General features: G+C 28.2%; 3 protein-coding genes across 4 annotated transcripts; all 3 read left to right on the top strand.

The window, feature by feature from the left end:
* The first annotated feature begins 2,979 nt into the window (after positions 1-2,979).
* LOC127254725 (uncharacterized) lies at positions 2,980-3,752 on the top strand. The gene is made up of 2 exons (XM_051279976.1): positions 2,980-3,379; positions 3,470-3,752. Exons 1-2 carry the CDS (start codon positions 3,050-3,052, stop codon positions 3,503-3,505), a joined length of 366 nt encoding a protein of 121 aa, XP_051135933.1. The 5' UTR covers positions 2,980-3,049; the 3' UTR covers positions 3,506-3,752.
* Positions 3,753-7,928: 4,176 nt separating this feature from the next.
* On the top strand, positions 7,929-8,619 carry LOC127254712 (precursor of CEP14-like). Its single transcript, XM_051279961.1, has one exon. It carries the CDS (start codon positions 8,014-8,016, stop codon positions 8,305-8,307), a length of 294 nt encoding a protein of 97 aa, XP_051135918.1. The 5' UTR covers positions 7,929-8,013; the 3' UTR covers positions 8,308-8,619.
* Positions 8,620-13,235: 4,616 nt separating this feature from the next.
* LOC127254351 (uncharacterized) lies at positions 13,236-15,474 on the top strand. 2 transcript variants are annotated; one of them, XM_051279426.1, is made up of 4 exons: positions 13,236-13,486; positions 14,324-14,443; positions 15,008-15,127; positions 15,206-15,474. In XM_051279426.1, the coding sequence occupies exons 1-4, from the start codon at positions 13,453-13,455 to the stop codon at positions 15,268-15,270; spliced, it is 339 nt and encodes a 112-aa protein (XP_051135383.1). In that variant the 5' UTR covers positions 13,236-13,452; the 3' UTR covers positions 15,271-15,474. The 2 variants fall into 2 exon arrangements, with proteins under 2 accessions (XP_051135383.1, XP_051135382.1); XM_051279425.1 differs by having other exon boundaries at positions 14,321-14,443.
* The last annotated feature ends 743 nt before the right edge of the window (positions 15,475-16,217 follow it).

Raw genomic sequence — 16,217 nt, 5'->3', positions numbered from 1 at the left:
AAAACACTTACAGAGAGTTGCTAATTCGATTGTTCAAATTAGTTTTGGAATGAGATGAGGAAGATGGTGAAATAGATATATCGGAGAAGAAAGCATATACCATTTCACCTTCAAGCATATCCCCCACCAGTTGCCAATCCACGTGGCGCATATCTGGCCAGCCATCCATCCGTACATATGCAAATCATTTGGTAAATAATATATTTCCCAAATTAATTGTTCAGACGGATTTTTTTTTTTTTTTGAGGTTTTTGGAATTTTTAAAAATTTTAAAAAATTAAAAAATTAATATTTGATTTGATGTTTTAAGAAAAATAAAAATAAAAATTTGATTTGATATTTTTTAAAAATAAATAGTATCAAATAAATAAAAATATATTGCGTAAACAAAACCGTGTCATTTTAGTATAGAACAAAATATTGTGTAAGTAATAAAATGGATAAGTAAAATTTCTTGAAATTGGCATGTTGAATCAATAATACTATATTTTATTTTATGAGAAATAAATGGTGAGTTTGGTTGGTAATTTTTTATTTCAAATTATTTGCTCCCTCGTCCCACCTACAGTGTCTGCTATACTGTAGACATTTTATTTTTAAAATGGTGTAATCAGTAGATAATGAAGAAGTAGATAATGAAGAATATATTAGTGAAAATAATTATCCTATAATATAAATAATTATAAATTAAGATTAAGATAACTAATTAATTTAATTAAAATTTAAAAAAATAAATTAAAAAAGTTTAAAATGAGATTAAAGTGTATAATATTTTTAAAAAAGAAAAGTGACATGGTACGTGGGACGGACAGAAACGGCAACGTGGACATGTATGTGGAACGGAGTGAGTATTAATTTTATGAAAAAAAATATATATATTTTTATCAAAAAAATAGTAAAAACAAAAATACAAATTAAATTACATCCAAAAATTTTCATTCAACATAGACAATGAATAGAATAATTTTATTTATTCAGGAATAATTATTGTAAAAAAAAAAAAAAAAAGACTAATTCCAAATGCAGTTTTGGCCCATCATGATTTTTAAAATCAAATGTACTTTGTAAGGTGGCTCTCCATTGGGACTATTCCCATATTTTTTTATATTTCAAAAACGTTACATATTTAATTTTCAATAGTAGAGTACAAATTGATTTTTAGTTTAAAACACCTCATCAAATAAAGTACATACTAAACTCAAAATTTTATTATTCTCAACATCAAACACTATTTCCAACCCCACATAATTTTTCTTTCTTGTCTACTTTTTGTATTATTTTTTTAAAAAAATAGTAGTTGAATATGAAATTTTATAAAATAGCAAAGATTGCATAGTAAGAAAATAGATACAACCCTATCTATTGTGACCATTATCGAGATATTAAAAAATAATAAAAATAATAATAATAAATAATATAATAAGGATTTAAATTATGTACTACTTGTTAAAAACTCATAAACTCTATTGGTTTACCTGTCGTAGGACTTGCCTAGTCTAAAATGATGTAGTTTGAAAATAATTGCATTTGAAATATATATATATATATAGTAAAAATAAATAAATACTATTAATATGATAATTTTGTGGGAAAAAATGTTTAATAAAATATTTTTATAAAAAGTTACTAATTGACCTTATCAAAATTTTCAAAAATATACGCATAATTAAACTGAATCTTATTCATTTTGTTGTATTAAATATTTATATTAACTTTTGTAATAATATAAGTATTACTTTTGTTGTCCCAATTCAATATGTTATGTTTTTTTTTTATATATAATAGATTAAAAAAATAATAGTATTTAATCAGAAAAAAAAAATTATGTTTGACATTTTTATTTTTATCAATACAAAGAAAAATAATATTATCTTCGTCCGACTTTAGGCTCTCATTTACTTTATTGTGTGTTGAGTTTTGAATATTAATTATTATATCAAAATGTAGTATAAATTAAAAAAAAAAATTGTAAAAATACTTTCATTAGCTACAATGATATTTGTACAAAAAAAATTATACAAACATAATAATATTTTTAATGATAAGACAATGAAGTAAAAAGTAAATGTAACACGACGGATGAATATTTTTGTAAAACTTACAAGTATTATCATATTTATATTTATATATATATTAAAATAGAAAATTAATACTAAAAATAATAAATAAATAAAAAATACTTTTAGTTTAGATGGAAAAAATATAAAACAAAATTTAGGCGATCAATTAATTATATCAATTATTGCTTAGGTATTATTTGAGACGTTGCAACTAACTCTTGTTATTATTAGCATTCTTTTCTAACACAAAACTTTGTCTGTTTATAGTTATTATTTTATTTATAGTACATATTCAATATATATTTCAAAATTCTATTTAACAATTATTTTCAATTAAAAAATACTCAAACTAAAAACATGAGTATAAACACACTCATCATGTTCAATGTTTATTTGTTTACTAAAATATTTTTTTAAAACTTTTCAAAATAATTAAAGAGATCCAAACAAGAAATTAAAATAAAATGTGGCCTAGAAAACAATATAATACTCCCTCCATTCCTTCCCGAACACCCTGCAATATTTTTTTTTGGTATATCTCAAATATCCTGTAATATTTTAAAAAATAATTAATTATATTTAATCTCTATCTCATACTTTATCCTCTCACATCATCCAAATAAAAAAAAATATATATATTTCTTTTTCCATTATATCATTTAATTTCTAAATTATTCTACTTTAATATTATTCACCTAAAAATTCGTATAAAAAACAAATGTTGCATCTTATTTGGGACCGAGGGAGTAATACACTTACATGTAAAAAGCAACAAATGTTGGGTTCTAAGCTTCCAATCATGCTACCCATGTCTTCTCCACCAACCAAACACGTCCTTATCACACACACACATAGATATATACATACATTATACATACATATACATCTATATATGCACACAGACACATCATCATCATCGTTATCATCATTATCATCATCATCTCTGTCCGATAATTGACACTTTCTTCCAGTTCTGTAAAATCAAACAAATGGCTGAGGAGGAAACGTCGTCCATCTCCGAGCCTAATTCATCCCCACCCGACGACGATGATGTCTCCGTCTCCGTCTCCGGCTCGGCCGGAAGGAGAATTCAGCTGGTTTCCCGGTCGGTATCGGACCGGCTGCTGTCCAAATTCTACGATGTCTCGGAATTCAACTTCGACTACACGCAGAGCGGGCTATGGTCGCCGCCGGTCGAAAGAAGCGTGTTTCTAAATTCGCCTGGACGCCTTTCCACCAAACACGACTTTGCCGCTAAGCAAAGAACCGTTCTGGAAAGCCACGCCCGAAGACGAAGAAGATCTCGCCTTTCTTTCAATGTACGTACATACGACGTCGCATCGTATTGCCCTAATTATTCACGCACGAAACGAAACTGCGTCGTTTTGACCGCTAATTATTTGTTGCAGGCTTGCTTGTGTTCTCCGAGAAGGTTTGGACAGTAACTAAATTAACAAAAATTCTCGATTCTGGAATTCCAACCAGTTCCATAAATGGCACTGCACAGTATGTACTGCTAACCCTCGTTTTCTTTATTTATCCAAATTGAAAAATATATATATATAGATATGAACCAGTATTAATTAAGATTATTGCTTGTATAAGTGAATTCGACGTGCTCTTCATCTCCTTCTCCATACTCCATTTTTTTTCTTGTAATTCTAGGAAGTAAACAAAGGCATATTCTCTGCACGCTGTTCTAAATCCATCAGACTTAGTACATTTGCAGTTCGTCTTCTTTCTTTTCTAAATCAATCAATGGTAGCAAAAAAAAAAAAAAAAAAAGGAATAAAACCAACCTGACAGTGTCTACTGAATTAAGCAGCGGTGTTTTTCAACAGCGACAGTCGGTCTCGTCTCGTTCAAATTCGAATATGGAAGAAGATAAAAGCGCATTTCTTAGAACCTCGTTTTTTCATCAGAGTCGCTAATTCAAAACTTCTTAATGGGCCTCCTTCTTGGGCCTAACATTCAAGCCCAAGCACAGGTCGTCTTCCCCAATTCATCCACACGTATACATACATATTATATATCTATACATGGATCAGAAATGAAGTGAGCTTTTTATTGAGAAGTCAGCATCAAGTTTGAAGTTAAATGTGCAGAAATGAGGAGGCATTATATTGCCATTTCATGGGACACTCCACATGCACATGCACTCCAGAGGTGGAGGCAAGGGTGGGCTGCAGCCCCTCCTCTCCCCACCCCACCCCACCCCACTTTTTTTTGTTTACTTATTTACATTTATGTATTTTTTTTCTTACTTAAATATATATAATATAGAAAAAATTGAGTAAATAAAAAAAAAATTATAATTTATCTGAATAAAAAAAATTACAAAAATAAATATTTATAATATATAACTATTATTATTATTATTATTATCATACCTGCGTTATTTGTATTTATTTTCTTCAAAATATATATATATATATATATATAAAAGATGTTGGTTAAAATATCCCTCAATTTACGAACCCTGTCGTCAATAATTAATGCCTCCATAATTAATGTCCCTCTCCGATGTGTTCATACAGTAATTACTAAACCAGTACAAATATATTTTTTTAAATCTTTATTTATTATTATTATTTAGTTATTGTTATTATTGTTATTAATTGGTTAATCCAAATGCAATGTTTCTGTATATGTTTTGACCAGGTCGTTGACTCATTCCTTTCTTCTTGTTAATTATTTTAATTAAAAACAGTTGGTCACTTCAAGTTGATTAAATGCATATTATATTATTTTAAGTAGTAATAATAATTATTGCTATTATCAATGATGATAGTTAGTTAGTTAATGATGAGTTTTTTAATCACAAAATAATTAGTATTTAATTTGTACTAATGAAGCATATATAATAAATATACTATTTTTCTTTTTTTAAAAAAAAAAAGATGTTAAAAAAATTTCACAAAAAAAAAATGAATATTTTTTTTACCTATTACAATTTAAATTTAAAAACATTTCACCTTAATAAAACAAAATACTTATCGATCGTGTACGAGTTTAACATTGAAAATTATAAATAATAGTACAATGTTTTTAATTTTGCAAGACCAAATCAAACCATCAGGCAACTTCATTGAACTTTCCAATATTAGTGATTTAAAACTATTACTAATATTTTTAGCAAATCACAAAAATAAAATGATTTGACTTTGTTATAAAATGGATGATTATTATAAGCAATGGTTAGGTGTTAATTAATTGTAATCAATATATTATCAAATATCAATATACAAATTAATCATGCTCCTATAAAGAATGACTTGATAGTATGAAGATGAATTTGTGACTGTATTTCTTCGATTTTGAAATAATTTTATTCATCCCAGAATAATAATCCACACTGTATAATTTAATTTAATTCAATCACATGAGAAGTAACGGTTCATGTGTTTTTAGTCAAAAAAATAACATTGAATATTACTATATACTTATATTATCACTATCACATACTTACATACATAGGTTTAGTCAAAAAAGTGCTTCTATTTAAATATACTTGGAAATAAATTTAGTCAAGACTGTTAAAAGAATTCAATTTTATTTTTCTTTCAATTTTACATTGTTCTAATATGTACCGATCTTAATATAAATATATTATTTATTCTTACAAAAATATTTAAATAAATAACAAAAATATTATTTTAATGACAATTTTAGTAATTATTTAAAAAATTACAAAAATTCATAAACATTAACAAAAAAAAAAATAACCATAATATTATGTGAAGAAAATAATATTTTTATTAAAAAATCTGAGTGAAAAAGTTCTATTGTGAAAAGAAAACTCAGACCAAACAACTTAATCTTAGTGTTGAAAAATAAAAGTCAAGTTTGTTTTATTGGAATTTTTTTAAATCTAACATTCCATTTTTATTATTAAAAAATTAAAATTAAAAATTCACCTTTCTGAAAAATTGATAGCAGATAGAAATCCTTTAAAAATTCAAATATCACAAATTATAAAGATAGCAATAAAATTGAGATAAGAAGACCTTGTATAGATATTCAAAAAAAATAAATTAGAACATTTTGGGAGTAGTTAAAAAAAAATGTATTTTTTCGGTTTGATTGAATTTAAAGATTTAAAATTTTTATTTATATAATAATTCATCTTTTCTAATTTGAAGGATCATTTATATAATTTTTATCTGATTCATTTAAAAATCTCTTTCTATTATAGTAAAAATATTTATATTCTTATCAATAAAATATTATTATTTATTAATTTATTATAAAATTCTAAAAGAATACATTAGAGTAGGAGAAAAAAGATTTATAATATGATTGATTATAACAAAAAGATAGTACAGTATTTTTTATTTTATTTTTTTCGAAAATACATAATACAAATAATAAAAAGATTCACACCCATATATTTCCAAAAGTAATTTTGAAATAAAATAAAATAAATAAATAAAACCAAGCCTTACAATGGCATGTGATGATACCAAAGCTCAAAACTCAAACACAGTACCCAATGCTCTCTCTCTGTTATATTCTAGCCATATGGTAGGCCCCTCTTCCTTTGACTTCAACCAACCCTTTCCCTCAATATTATTATTAATTTCTTCGTATTTCCCATTTCTATGCATCTCAAAATTCAATATTTAATCCAATAAAAATAATAATATCTCAAAAGTAACTAATACTCTCTCCGTCCTATTTTAAAAGAGATATAATTAGTAAATAATTAAAAATATATTAGTAAAAATAATTATAAATTAAAATTAAGATAACTAATTAATTTAATTAAAATTAAAAAAAAATAAAATTAAAAAGTTAAAATAAATTTAAAAAAAAAATGATATGGTACTTGAAACTGTTAAAAACGACAACATGGATATTATACATTAGACAGTGGGAGTAATGAATATTCTTAAGTCCAGACATGCACAAAATAACCACCACTGTGCAAGAAGACCGCCCACCACTCCCAGAACCAAATGAATGACACTTTATACTTTTCACGGAAATTAAGGTTTTAACTTTCCTACCCTTCACAATTATTATTATTTTTTTTTTTAGGATTTTGAAATTGTGAAAGTTTGAAAAAAAAAAAATAATACTCCCTTAGTTATTCAATTATGTGCTTATTTAATCGGATATAAATTTAAAAAAAAATATGAAAATAAAATTTTTTACTTTTTCTTAAAAAATAATATTTTTTACTAAAAAAATATAAATAAATTTAAATGACAATTAAAAAAATGATAATAAATTTACATGATAAAAAAAATAATTAGTATTTAATTTAATATTTTATAAAAAAAATAATTAATATAATATTTTTTGAAAAATAAATAGTGCTAAATAAATAAAAATGCATTGTCTGAACAAAAGTTGATGTCAGTCCCAGTTAATTAATGCCGTCATCTTCAAAATCAATTTCGACCGTCAAATCTTCCGCCTTTTCACCAGACATAGACGGTCCAGATCGCACCGGCGTTCCTGATCCGGGACCTCCATTCATTTACGTACTCCCCATCCCTAAATCTCCGCCTTCACACCTGACGGTGTCTGCGAAAATTGGCCGGCACCTAATTTTGCCTCCACGCGGCTTCTTACCGTAAATAAATTCTCCCTGTAAAATTCTCTCTCTCTCTACAACTTTCTCACTCTATATGTATTTGTGTGTATATATTATATATTGTCTCTTATTACGAGTCAGAGCTTACGTGTAGTGCAGACTCGGAAGCTCAAATTTGACTTGGCCTTAACTAACTTGTGCTACAAGGTCTTCCCCTTCAATTTCCCCCATCACGCGTTCCTCTCTCCACCCCATTTTCTCTCTCTATATCTATCTATATATATATATTGTGTATGTATTATCATTTTGTGTATATATAGGGTTTCATTACCTAAAATCATTCTCTCAAACCCTCTCCTCGCTCTAAAACCCTCAACCCCAATTTTCTAATTATCTCACACCTCAATTAATATGGCTCCAAAGTTTGCTCTTTTATTGATTTTCTTGGCGGCGCTTTCCGCCGTCGTGTTGCCGGCGAATGGGCGGAAACTCCTGACGAACGGCGTCGCCGCCGCGCCGGAAAATACGGCGCCGGCGTTCGACGCGAAGCTGTACTTGACGGCGCTCCCGAAGGGCCGGGTCCCGGCGTCGACCCCGAGCAAGAAAACCCACGGCGTCCCCGTCGACGAGAAGCTCGCCGCCCGCCACCTCGCCGCCGTCGACCGGATTCTGCGGTCCGTCCCGAGTCCCGGCGTCGGACACTAGAGATAACATTTGACCGTTGAAGTTTTTGGATTCTTTTGCCCGTGGATCGGCCTGTGTTAATGATCGGCGAGGTCCGGGACCTTTGATTGATTCATTAGTTAGGAACTGTATGTACTTATACAGGGAAATTGTGTATAGCTATACTTCCATAGGATAGAGGAAAATTAAAAATTTCCCATTTTTTTTTTGTTTTGGAGATTGATCGTTATATGTATTTTATTATTAAATTAAATATTCTTTTGATTATTGAGATCTAGCTGTTTTTATTTATCCGAAAGCTGCCGGAAAGATCAGCTCATACATTACATACAGACATTAATATTTAATATTTTGGATTTTGCTAATTCTTGTATGCATGGAATGGAAAATTGTCATTTATTTATTTTAATAAATTCTGCATATATACATAGTAAAATTATTGTGTTAGTAGAAAAAAGATGATCAAGAACGCGTTTTTTAGAAGCCCTTTTCCAATCTCTAAGCTGTCGGCAGCTTTTCTGGAAAGCATTGTCTGAAAATTATGGTTGACAGTATATACATATATTATATGTATATATATTGTATCTATATATTCATATATGTGTGTGTGATTTTGAGTGAATGTCCACAGCCATAGGAAGTGTCGAAACAAAATCATTCCATTCAGAATCTCAACTATAATCATAGTGGGATTGAGTTTATTGATTGTCCCATAACCATAATTAAATTATATTAATCAAGTTTCAACCATATATATATAAACTACATATATAGTTCTATTTTTATTCTAAATTACCATATTAAAAAAAAAAAAAAAAGAAGCAATAATTACTTTGATGGAGTTTAATTGAATATATATATGATACACTTTTTGAAAAATGGAATTTATAAAAGGTGTGGACTTTATCAAGCCTTATTAGTGGAAGATTCTTGAAGAACAATGAATGGTTTCCAAGTTTAGTGGGATTCAGTTCAGTTCTGGGCATTTTTTTTAATTTGTTTTTTTTTTTATTATTATTATTTAATAATCATAATCACAATTATAATTATATGATTGTTTCAGTTTATTTAATTCATTTGTGCAATAAATTGGATCGTTGATTCATTTCTAAGAGAATAAATTCACATTCTGTCTATATACCATTTATGGTTATTATTAGCTGTGCTTGTGTATCACTGATTAATTATTTGTCTAATAATAATAAAATGATAATATAGAATCTTGTGGGTAGTCAAATTAAATTAAAGTAATGGACTGTAAGGAATTGAAGATGCACCAGTAATCAGTCTTCAGATGCTGCTTTGCAACTTTATTTATTTATTTTATATTTTAGGGTTTAGAATTAGATGATCCATCAATAATATATATATCGAAATCCCTCAAAGATACATACATAACAAGATTGATGATTCCATTTGCATGAGAGGATGATAAGTAAAGTAGGGGGGGGGGGGGGGTGGGGAGGGGGTTGAATGAAATATTGCAAAATCCCACAATGGGGTGTCGATCGTTTGTTTTCCTTTTGATTATTTATGAATAAGTAGGGTATATATTATTTAGGTTTGTTTGTTCAAAAAATAAAATAAAATTTCGACATGATTTTCATAATATATATATATTTTACAAAAGTTACATTCAACAGAAAATATTACTTTATTTTTTTTATATTAAAGATATGATTCTTTATAATTTATACATAAAAATAAAAAATAAAAATAAAGTAAACACACTACACAAACAAACCCAAACCCAAACCTTATATCTATTTTATTAATATTAATTTGGCTTTAATTATTTTTGTTATTACGGTTAGCAATTAACATTTTATTCCTTCACGTTTGACATATGTATGTGACAAATGATTGTCAAAATTAATTCGGTACAGTGTGAAGGGAATTACAAGTTTGAATACTACTAATAATAATAATAAACTTTGGTACTGCCGAGGGTTTACGCAGTGCGCATTTTTGGGTAACGGTGCGGGTTTTTACGATCATTCAAAATAATAATAATAATAATAATAATAATAAACTTTTGTACATTAAATATATATTTTTTTACTACATAACTTATTACTCCCTCCGTCCCAATACAATAGTCTTGTTTACTATTTTTCCGTCCCAAAATAATAGTTTTATTTTCATAAATTATCATATCATCATACATGCAAAAGGACAAAAAAGTTTTTTATCTATATTTTTTTATCAACTATCAATATAATATTAATATTTTTTAAATTTTGTATCCAACTCAATTAAAACTATAATTTTTGGAACTGATAGAGTATAATTTACTTAAAAATATATGTCATATTTAGTGGTATTTTAATTAATTAGAAAAATAAGTAAATAAAAAGTTGAAGGAGGAAGAAGTAGAGCACGTGATTGCCTACAACTTAGACATCAATCAATCAATCAATCATTGTCAATAATAATAATAAATAAATAAATAAAAAATCCATTTAGATTTTTGGTTTGAAAATTATTCATCAGTACATTAATGACGATCAATGAATGTCTGCCAAGCCACAATTTCAGACACCTAAGTTTGAATATTTTTATAATATTCACAGTCACTGACACACACCAATTAATTAATTAATCTCACATAAAATTCAACTCTAATGCTCCTGCTCCACACCATTTAGTCAATTTTATTTTATTTTATTTTTAAAAAATAATACTTCCTCCGTCCCATATACCAAATTCACATTGTCGTTTCTGTTCGTCCCACATATCATATCATTTTCTTTTTTGGAAAATAATTACACATTTTAATCTCATTTTAAATTTTTAAATTTTATTTTTTTAATTTTAATTAAACCAATTAGTTATTTTAATCTTAATTTATAATTATTTATATTATAGGATAATTATTTTTTACTAATATATTATTAATTATTTACTAATTACACCCCTTCTAAAATACCTTATCTACAGTGTAGTAGACACGTATCTGGAACAGATGGAGTAACATATAACATGTATTTTGTGCTGTCAGTTCATATTGTATGAATATATATATTTATAATTAATGAGATCAATTTTAGTATGTGTTAGGTATGAGTATTAAATTTTACGTACCCATAATTGGATATCTTTGTATGATACATACACATACCTAAGTACAGTCCATATTATTTAGTTTGCTTTACTTATATAGTGTACAAAAAAGTGCAAACCAGTTAGTGAGAGAACCCAAAATTGGGGAAAAAATAAAAAAAAAAATATATAAATCTAATTGAATTACGTGACAAGGGCTGCAAAATATTACATTATGCATATATTTTCATAAAGTAGAAGGTACGTACAATAATAATACTATAATACATGTTGCCACGTGCAATCGGACAAAACAGTCCCTTTGACTCATGCACATTATACGTAATAATATTACTAACCACAAGTGTATAATTGTTTGGTTTTATTTTTAATTATTGTATTATTCAAAAAAAATTGAATTATAAATTCATAAATTATTATTGTTATTATACAAATCATTATTTTTTGTATATAGTTATTACAAGTGAGATTGTGATGAAATTACTTCCAAGCTGTCAAGTTTGAATTTCCATTTACTCATATAAAAAAATTAAAAAATGGTAATATTATTTCATTTTCACATCATTCTTCTTTTAATTTGAAAAGTCACTTCACAATAGTTGTGTATTTTAATAATAAAATAGAATAAAAATGTATCAACAATTGCATCATAACAATAAGTTAAAACCATATTCAACCATATAATAAATTTCAAATTTGAAAAAAAATAATTGAAAGCCCAAAAGTCATGTCTATGTTAGAAACACCTTCTTTTTTTTTTTTTTTTTTTTTTTTTATGCATAGTGTTAGCTATTGATCAGCTCACCGACTTGTATATTATTATATTTTAAACACAATTTATATATTTATATAAAAACAAATAAATATCAAGAAATCTCCCATTATATATATAAACAAAATCTACATTCAATTATGAGTTTAACAGTATAAACATTTTAGAATTTTTAGTATTATTCATCACTAGTATTTTTTTTTTAAAAAAAAAATATATAATTTTATTTTTTTATTTAAAATATTATACTTCATTTCTCATTCAAATGTGGGCTCAAGTTTTGGATACAAATTTTAATATATATATATATGTTAGATGTTAAGAAATACTGCAGAAATTAACACAAAAAACAACTGGAATACTTTATTGAAGAATAAATTTGACTTTTAAAGAGCCATACAAATAACAAAACTACTGAAAAATTAGGCTAAGAATTAGGCCACTAAGCATTTATTTAACTGAATATCAAGACTAAATCAAACTAGCTAAAATAACTCTAACAAACTCTAAATAATAGTTCTCGAAACAGTCAGAATCTTCCAACAATATGTATACTATTTTATTACTTTTTTTTTTAATCTTTATAATAAAAGGAAATACAATATTTTTTTAATAAACAGATAAATATAAATATTTTTTATGAAAAGAAAAGTGAGTATAATTTCAAATTACATATGAAGTATTAAAGAAATATTTTTATACAAGATATCACGTTAAAAATATTTTAACTTTCCACTAATTTTTAAAATTATTCAAAACACATTTGGATTTATTGACATATACAGTTTTAAAAATTATACTATTATTATCAATAATATATGTATTATATATTTTTTAAAATATTATTTTAAATATTTTTTCTAAAAAGTAAACATCAAATCAAATATTAATTTTAAATATTTTTTTAAGCCAAAACCTTTCAAAAACTCTTGTTAAACCTAATGCAAATTAAAATCGGGTTTTTATGATACGCAAAGCCCAAATTTTTAATACTTGCTGAGCGAGGCCCAAGTATGGACCCGAGGTCCATGGACCTCCCCAACCCAAAACCTACGCCAAAGATTCTCTGACAGTACATTTTATAAACAATCATTTAGGGAAGAGATGTACAGTAAAACAACACAGCTGTATCAGAGAGAGAGAGAGAGAGAGAGGGGGGAAGGAGGGTTTTGGGCGATCAGAGCCTCGAGATTAGTACGACGGCCGTTTCGCTCTCCCCGCACATCCACAATTCAGCATTGACTAATATAATTTTTATATAAATTATATTTTACGTTCAGATTCAATCTTGGAACTTCCGCAGAATCGCCGATTGCGTGTTGCTGCGCAGCATGGGTTGCGCTGGATCGCGCGGCAAAGGAGATGGTACCTTTTGACTTGATTTTGACTATTGTTGCCTGAGGATTCATCTTAGGTTTTTCTGGATTTCGTTTTTTACTCGTTATCTGGAATTGCTGTCGATACATGTGTATTTATTAAACAATGGAAATTACGTTTGCCTGCTTGTAAAATTTTATTTTCTGAATGCGAATTGATGATGAATAAGTAGTTAATTTCTGGTTGTGTTCATGAATTCCGATAGTAAGAGTGATTGAACGGCTTCATTTCTGTTTCCATTACATTTAGTGTTAGGTTGGAATTAGATTAGGTTTCTTTGGCATGAAGGAATTTCAGTTGTAGCGTTGGTATTTTACGGAATTGAGTTCAATTTCAAATGTTCAAATGAAAAATCTAAATGTAATGCTTTTATGTTCATATGCAGTAGTAGAAGGATGCTGTGAATTGAAGCCAAATTTAGTATTAAGCTTTAGAAATACAGTTCAGAAGTTTAAGCCATAGTTGTAGAAGGAAATTGTGAAATTGAAGCTACATTTAGAAAGGAATACATTTCAGAATTTTAATGTTCGAAATAATCCAGTTGGGTTGACAGTAGATGTGACTAATGATTTTTTGTATTTTTTCACTCTACTGTTTGGAAATTGTACATTCCTTATTACAATTTCCACCCCGAGAATGCTCACAATAATTTGGCATTATGCCCCTTGTTCCAAGAATGCCGAGGGAACTTTTTGGTGGAATGATTTAAGCTATTCACACATCTATTTGGTGTCTAATTTCTCTTGTCAGCCATTGTTTAACTTCATAAACACACATGCCGTATACTTGTTGCTCTTGATTGTTCGTTCCTCTGTTCTCCAGAAGCTTCGAAGAAGATACGAAAACCCAAGCCATGGAAGCATTCTGAGGCCATAACAAAGGCGCAGTTGATGAAGATGCGTGAAGAGTTCTGGGACACTGCTCCACACTATGGTGGTCGTAAAGGTATGTTTGCTGTTAGGAATTCTTGTTAATAGAAAAGACACTGCTAAGCTAACTATCACCTCTGGTTTTCTTCATTTATGCCTTTTGTTTAGAGTGAAATGCCTTGATTGATGGCCTAATCCAGTAAGCAATTGAGTGTTTATCTTTGACATGCATCAGAATTTAGTTAACCGTAGGTCATAGTCCTTTTCAAGTTTCAAGGCTAATATAAGCTACATTTGTTCATCATCCACATCATCTGTATCAACTCCAAGCATGTAAAATTAGAGTTAAAACTTGATATTGAGGACAACTAATATTTAAGACTCGTGCATTGAAATGAGTTGGAACTAAAGTCTCAATAGAAAATACCTTTGTCATTTAATTAGGGATATGCGTTTTTAGATAAATTGAAAGACGAACGACAAAGGTCATTGAAATGTCCTTGAAACATTCTATCTGATCTGTAAAAATGTGATGAACCAGGGTAAATCTCTGATAGCCAAGTGTTTCATATTTAATCATCCTATTGGCATTTTCTTCCACATAATTCCTCAATCCTCAAGCATTATTCATTGATATCAGAGATCTGGGATGCACTTCGGGCTGCTGCTGAAGCTGAGCTGACCCTTGCACAAGCAATCATCGACAGTGCTGGTGTTATTGTTCAAAACCCTGACTTAACTGTCTGCTATGATGAGAGAGGTCTGTCTGAATTTGAATTAGCCCCCCTTACAAATATCCCTTCTTCTAGTATTCTTTCTAATCTTCATCTCATTACAGGCGCCAAGTACGAACTGCCCAAGTATGTCCTCAGTGAGCCGACAAATCTGATCCACGACACCTGAGAAGAACTTGACAAGACTGCTGTATATTTGTACATTGCTCTTATTGCCCTTTATTTACCAAATTATATATATATATATCCCATTTGAATTATTTTCCATGACAATATTGCTAAATTCATTGACCGAATCTCTGGGCTCTCAGATACCTGATTAACATTAAGTATTATTTATTCTGCCAGTGCTAAAATCAATTTCTTTGCTGCATATTTTTCTTAGATAGTAACTTCCCTTCCAATTCTCATCTGGTTATTACCTTAGGCCCAAGTTTAAGATTCTTGCAATTGCTTTTTAAGTATCCTAGGACAGTGTCACTTTGTAACTAGACATGAATGTTCTTTTTCCCATGAACAAGTTTGGCAATAATGTATCTTTAGCAAAGCCAAAGCATGCCTATTAATATTTAATTCTGATCATATCTTAATTTTTATGCATTAGATTAGAATTACAACTTTAGTGGGCTAAATGTAAGTAATGATAGTGTCTAGTGTAGTTGAGGGTGTTTGCAGCCAACCAATGTAATGAAAAGTCTGCACGTTTTCTTTATTTAATATATATATATATATATATATATATTTGTGAATTGTGTCACAGTTGCTTAGGTTAGGCTAATCATGTGCTTTGTATTAGTCTTAAGTAGGTTGGTGTTAGATATTATTATATTAATGACTACAATAAATAATGTGTTGTTCTTTTCTTCATTGTAACTTGTGGCTATGCAATGTAGCCCCTTCATTACATGCATGCATAAGTTGGTTATGCTCTTCTTTTCAAGCCTCACTCATTATATATAATTATGAGATCCATTATTTTGTGAAGTACATTGTTTATTTTGTTCAAGTACAGCCTACCTAGGTTCTTTATTTTATTTGAAATTATAGTATATTTATATATATAGGGCCAATGAACAACATTTACAACAATGTGGTTGGGTTATAAATTGTTGACAT

Source organism: Andrographis paniculata, unplaced genomic scaffold, assembly GCF_009805555.1.
Source record: "Andrographis paniculata isolate CXL003 unplaced genomic scaffold, ASM980555v1 Contig52END, whole genome shotgun sequence".
NCBI lineage: Eukaryota > Viridiplantae > Streptophyta > Magnoliopsida > Lamiales > Acanthaceae > Andrographis > Andrographis paniculata.
The sequence above is the reverse complement of the archived record's forward strand: the minus strand, read 5'-3'. Positions and strand labels throughout refer to the sequence as shown.

What these genes read in the sequence shown, in the direction of transcription:
- LOC127254725 (XM_051279976.1), top strand. Translation starts at nt 3,050, where the DNA reads ATGGCTGAGGAGGAAACGTCGTCCATCTCCGAGCCTAATTCATCCCCA. An exon ending in GATCTCGCCTTTCTTTCAAT is followed by an intron (nt 3,380 to 3,469) that starts GTACGTACATAC and finishes TATTTGTTGCAG; the next exon opens with GCTTGCTTGTGTTCTCCGAG.
- LOC127254712 (XM_051279961.1), top strand. Translation starts at nt 8,014, where the DNA reads ATGGCTCCAAAGTTTGCTCTTTTATTGATTTTCTTGGCGGCGCTTTCC.
- LOC127254351 (XM_051279425.1), top strand. Translation starts at nt 13,453, where the DNA reads ATGGGTTGCGCTGGATCGCGCGGCAAAGGAGATG. An exon ending in ATCGCGCGGCAAAGGAGATG is followed by an intron (nt 13,487 to 14,320) that starts GTACCTTTTGAC and finishes TCTGTTCTCCAG; the next exon opens with AAGCTTCGAAGAAGATACGA. An exon ending in TGTCTGCTATGATGAGAGAG is followed by an intron (nt 15,128 to 15,205) that starts GTCTGTCTGAAT and finishes ATCTCATTACAG; the next exon opens with GCGCCAAGTACGAACTGCCC.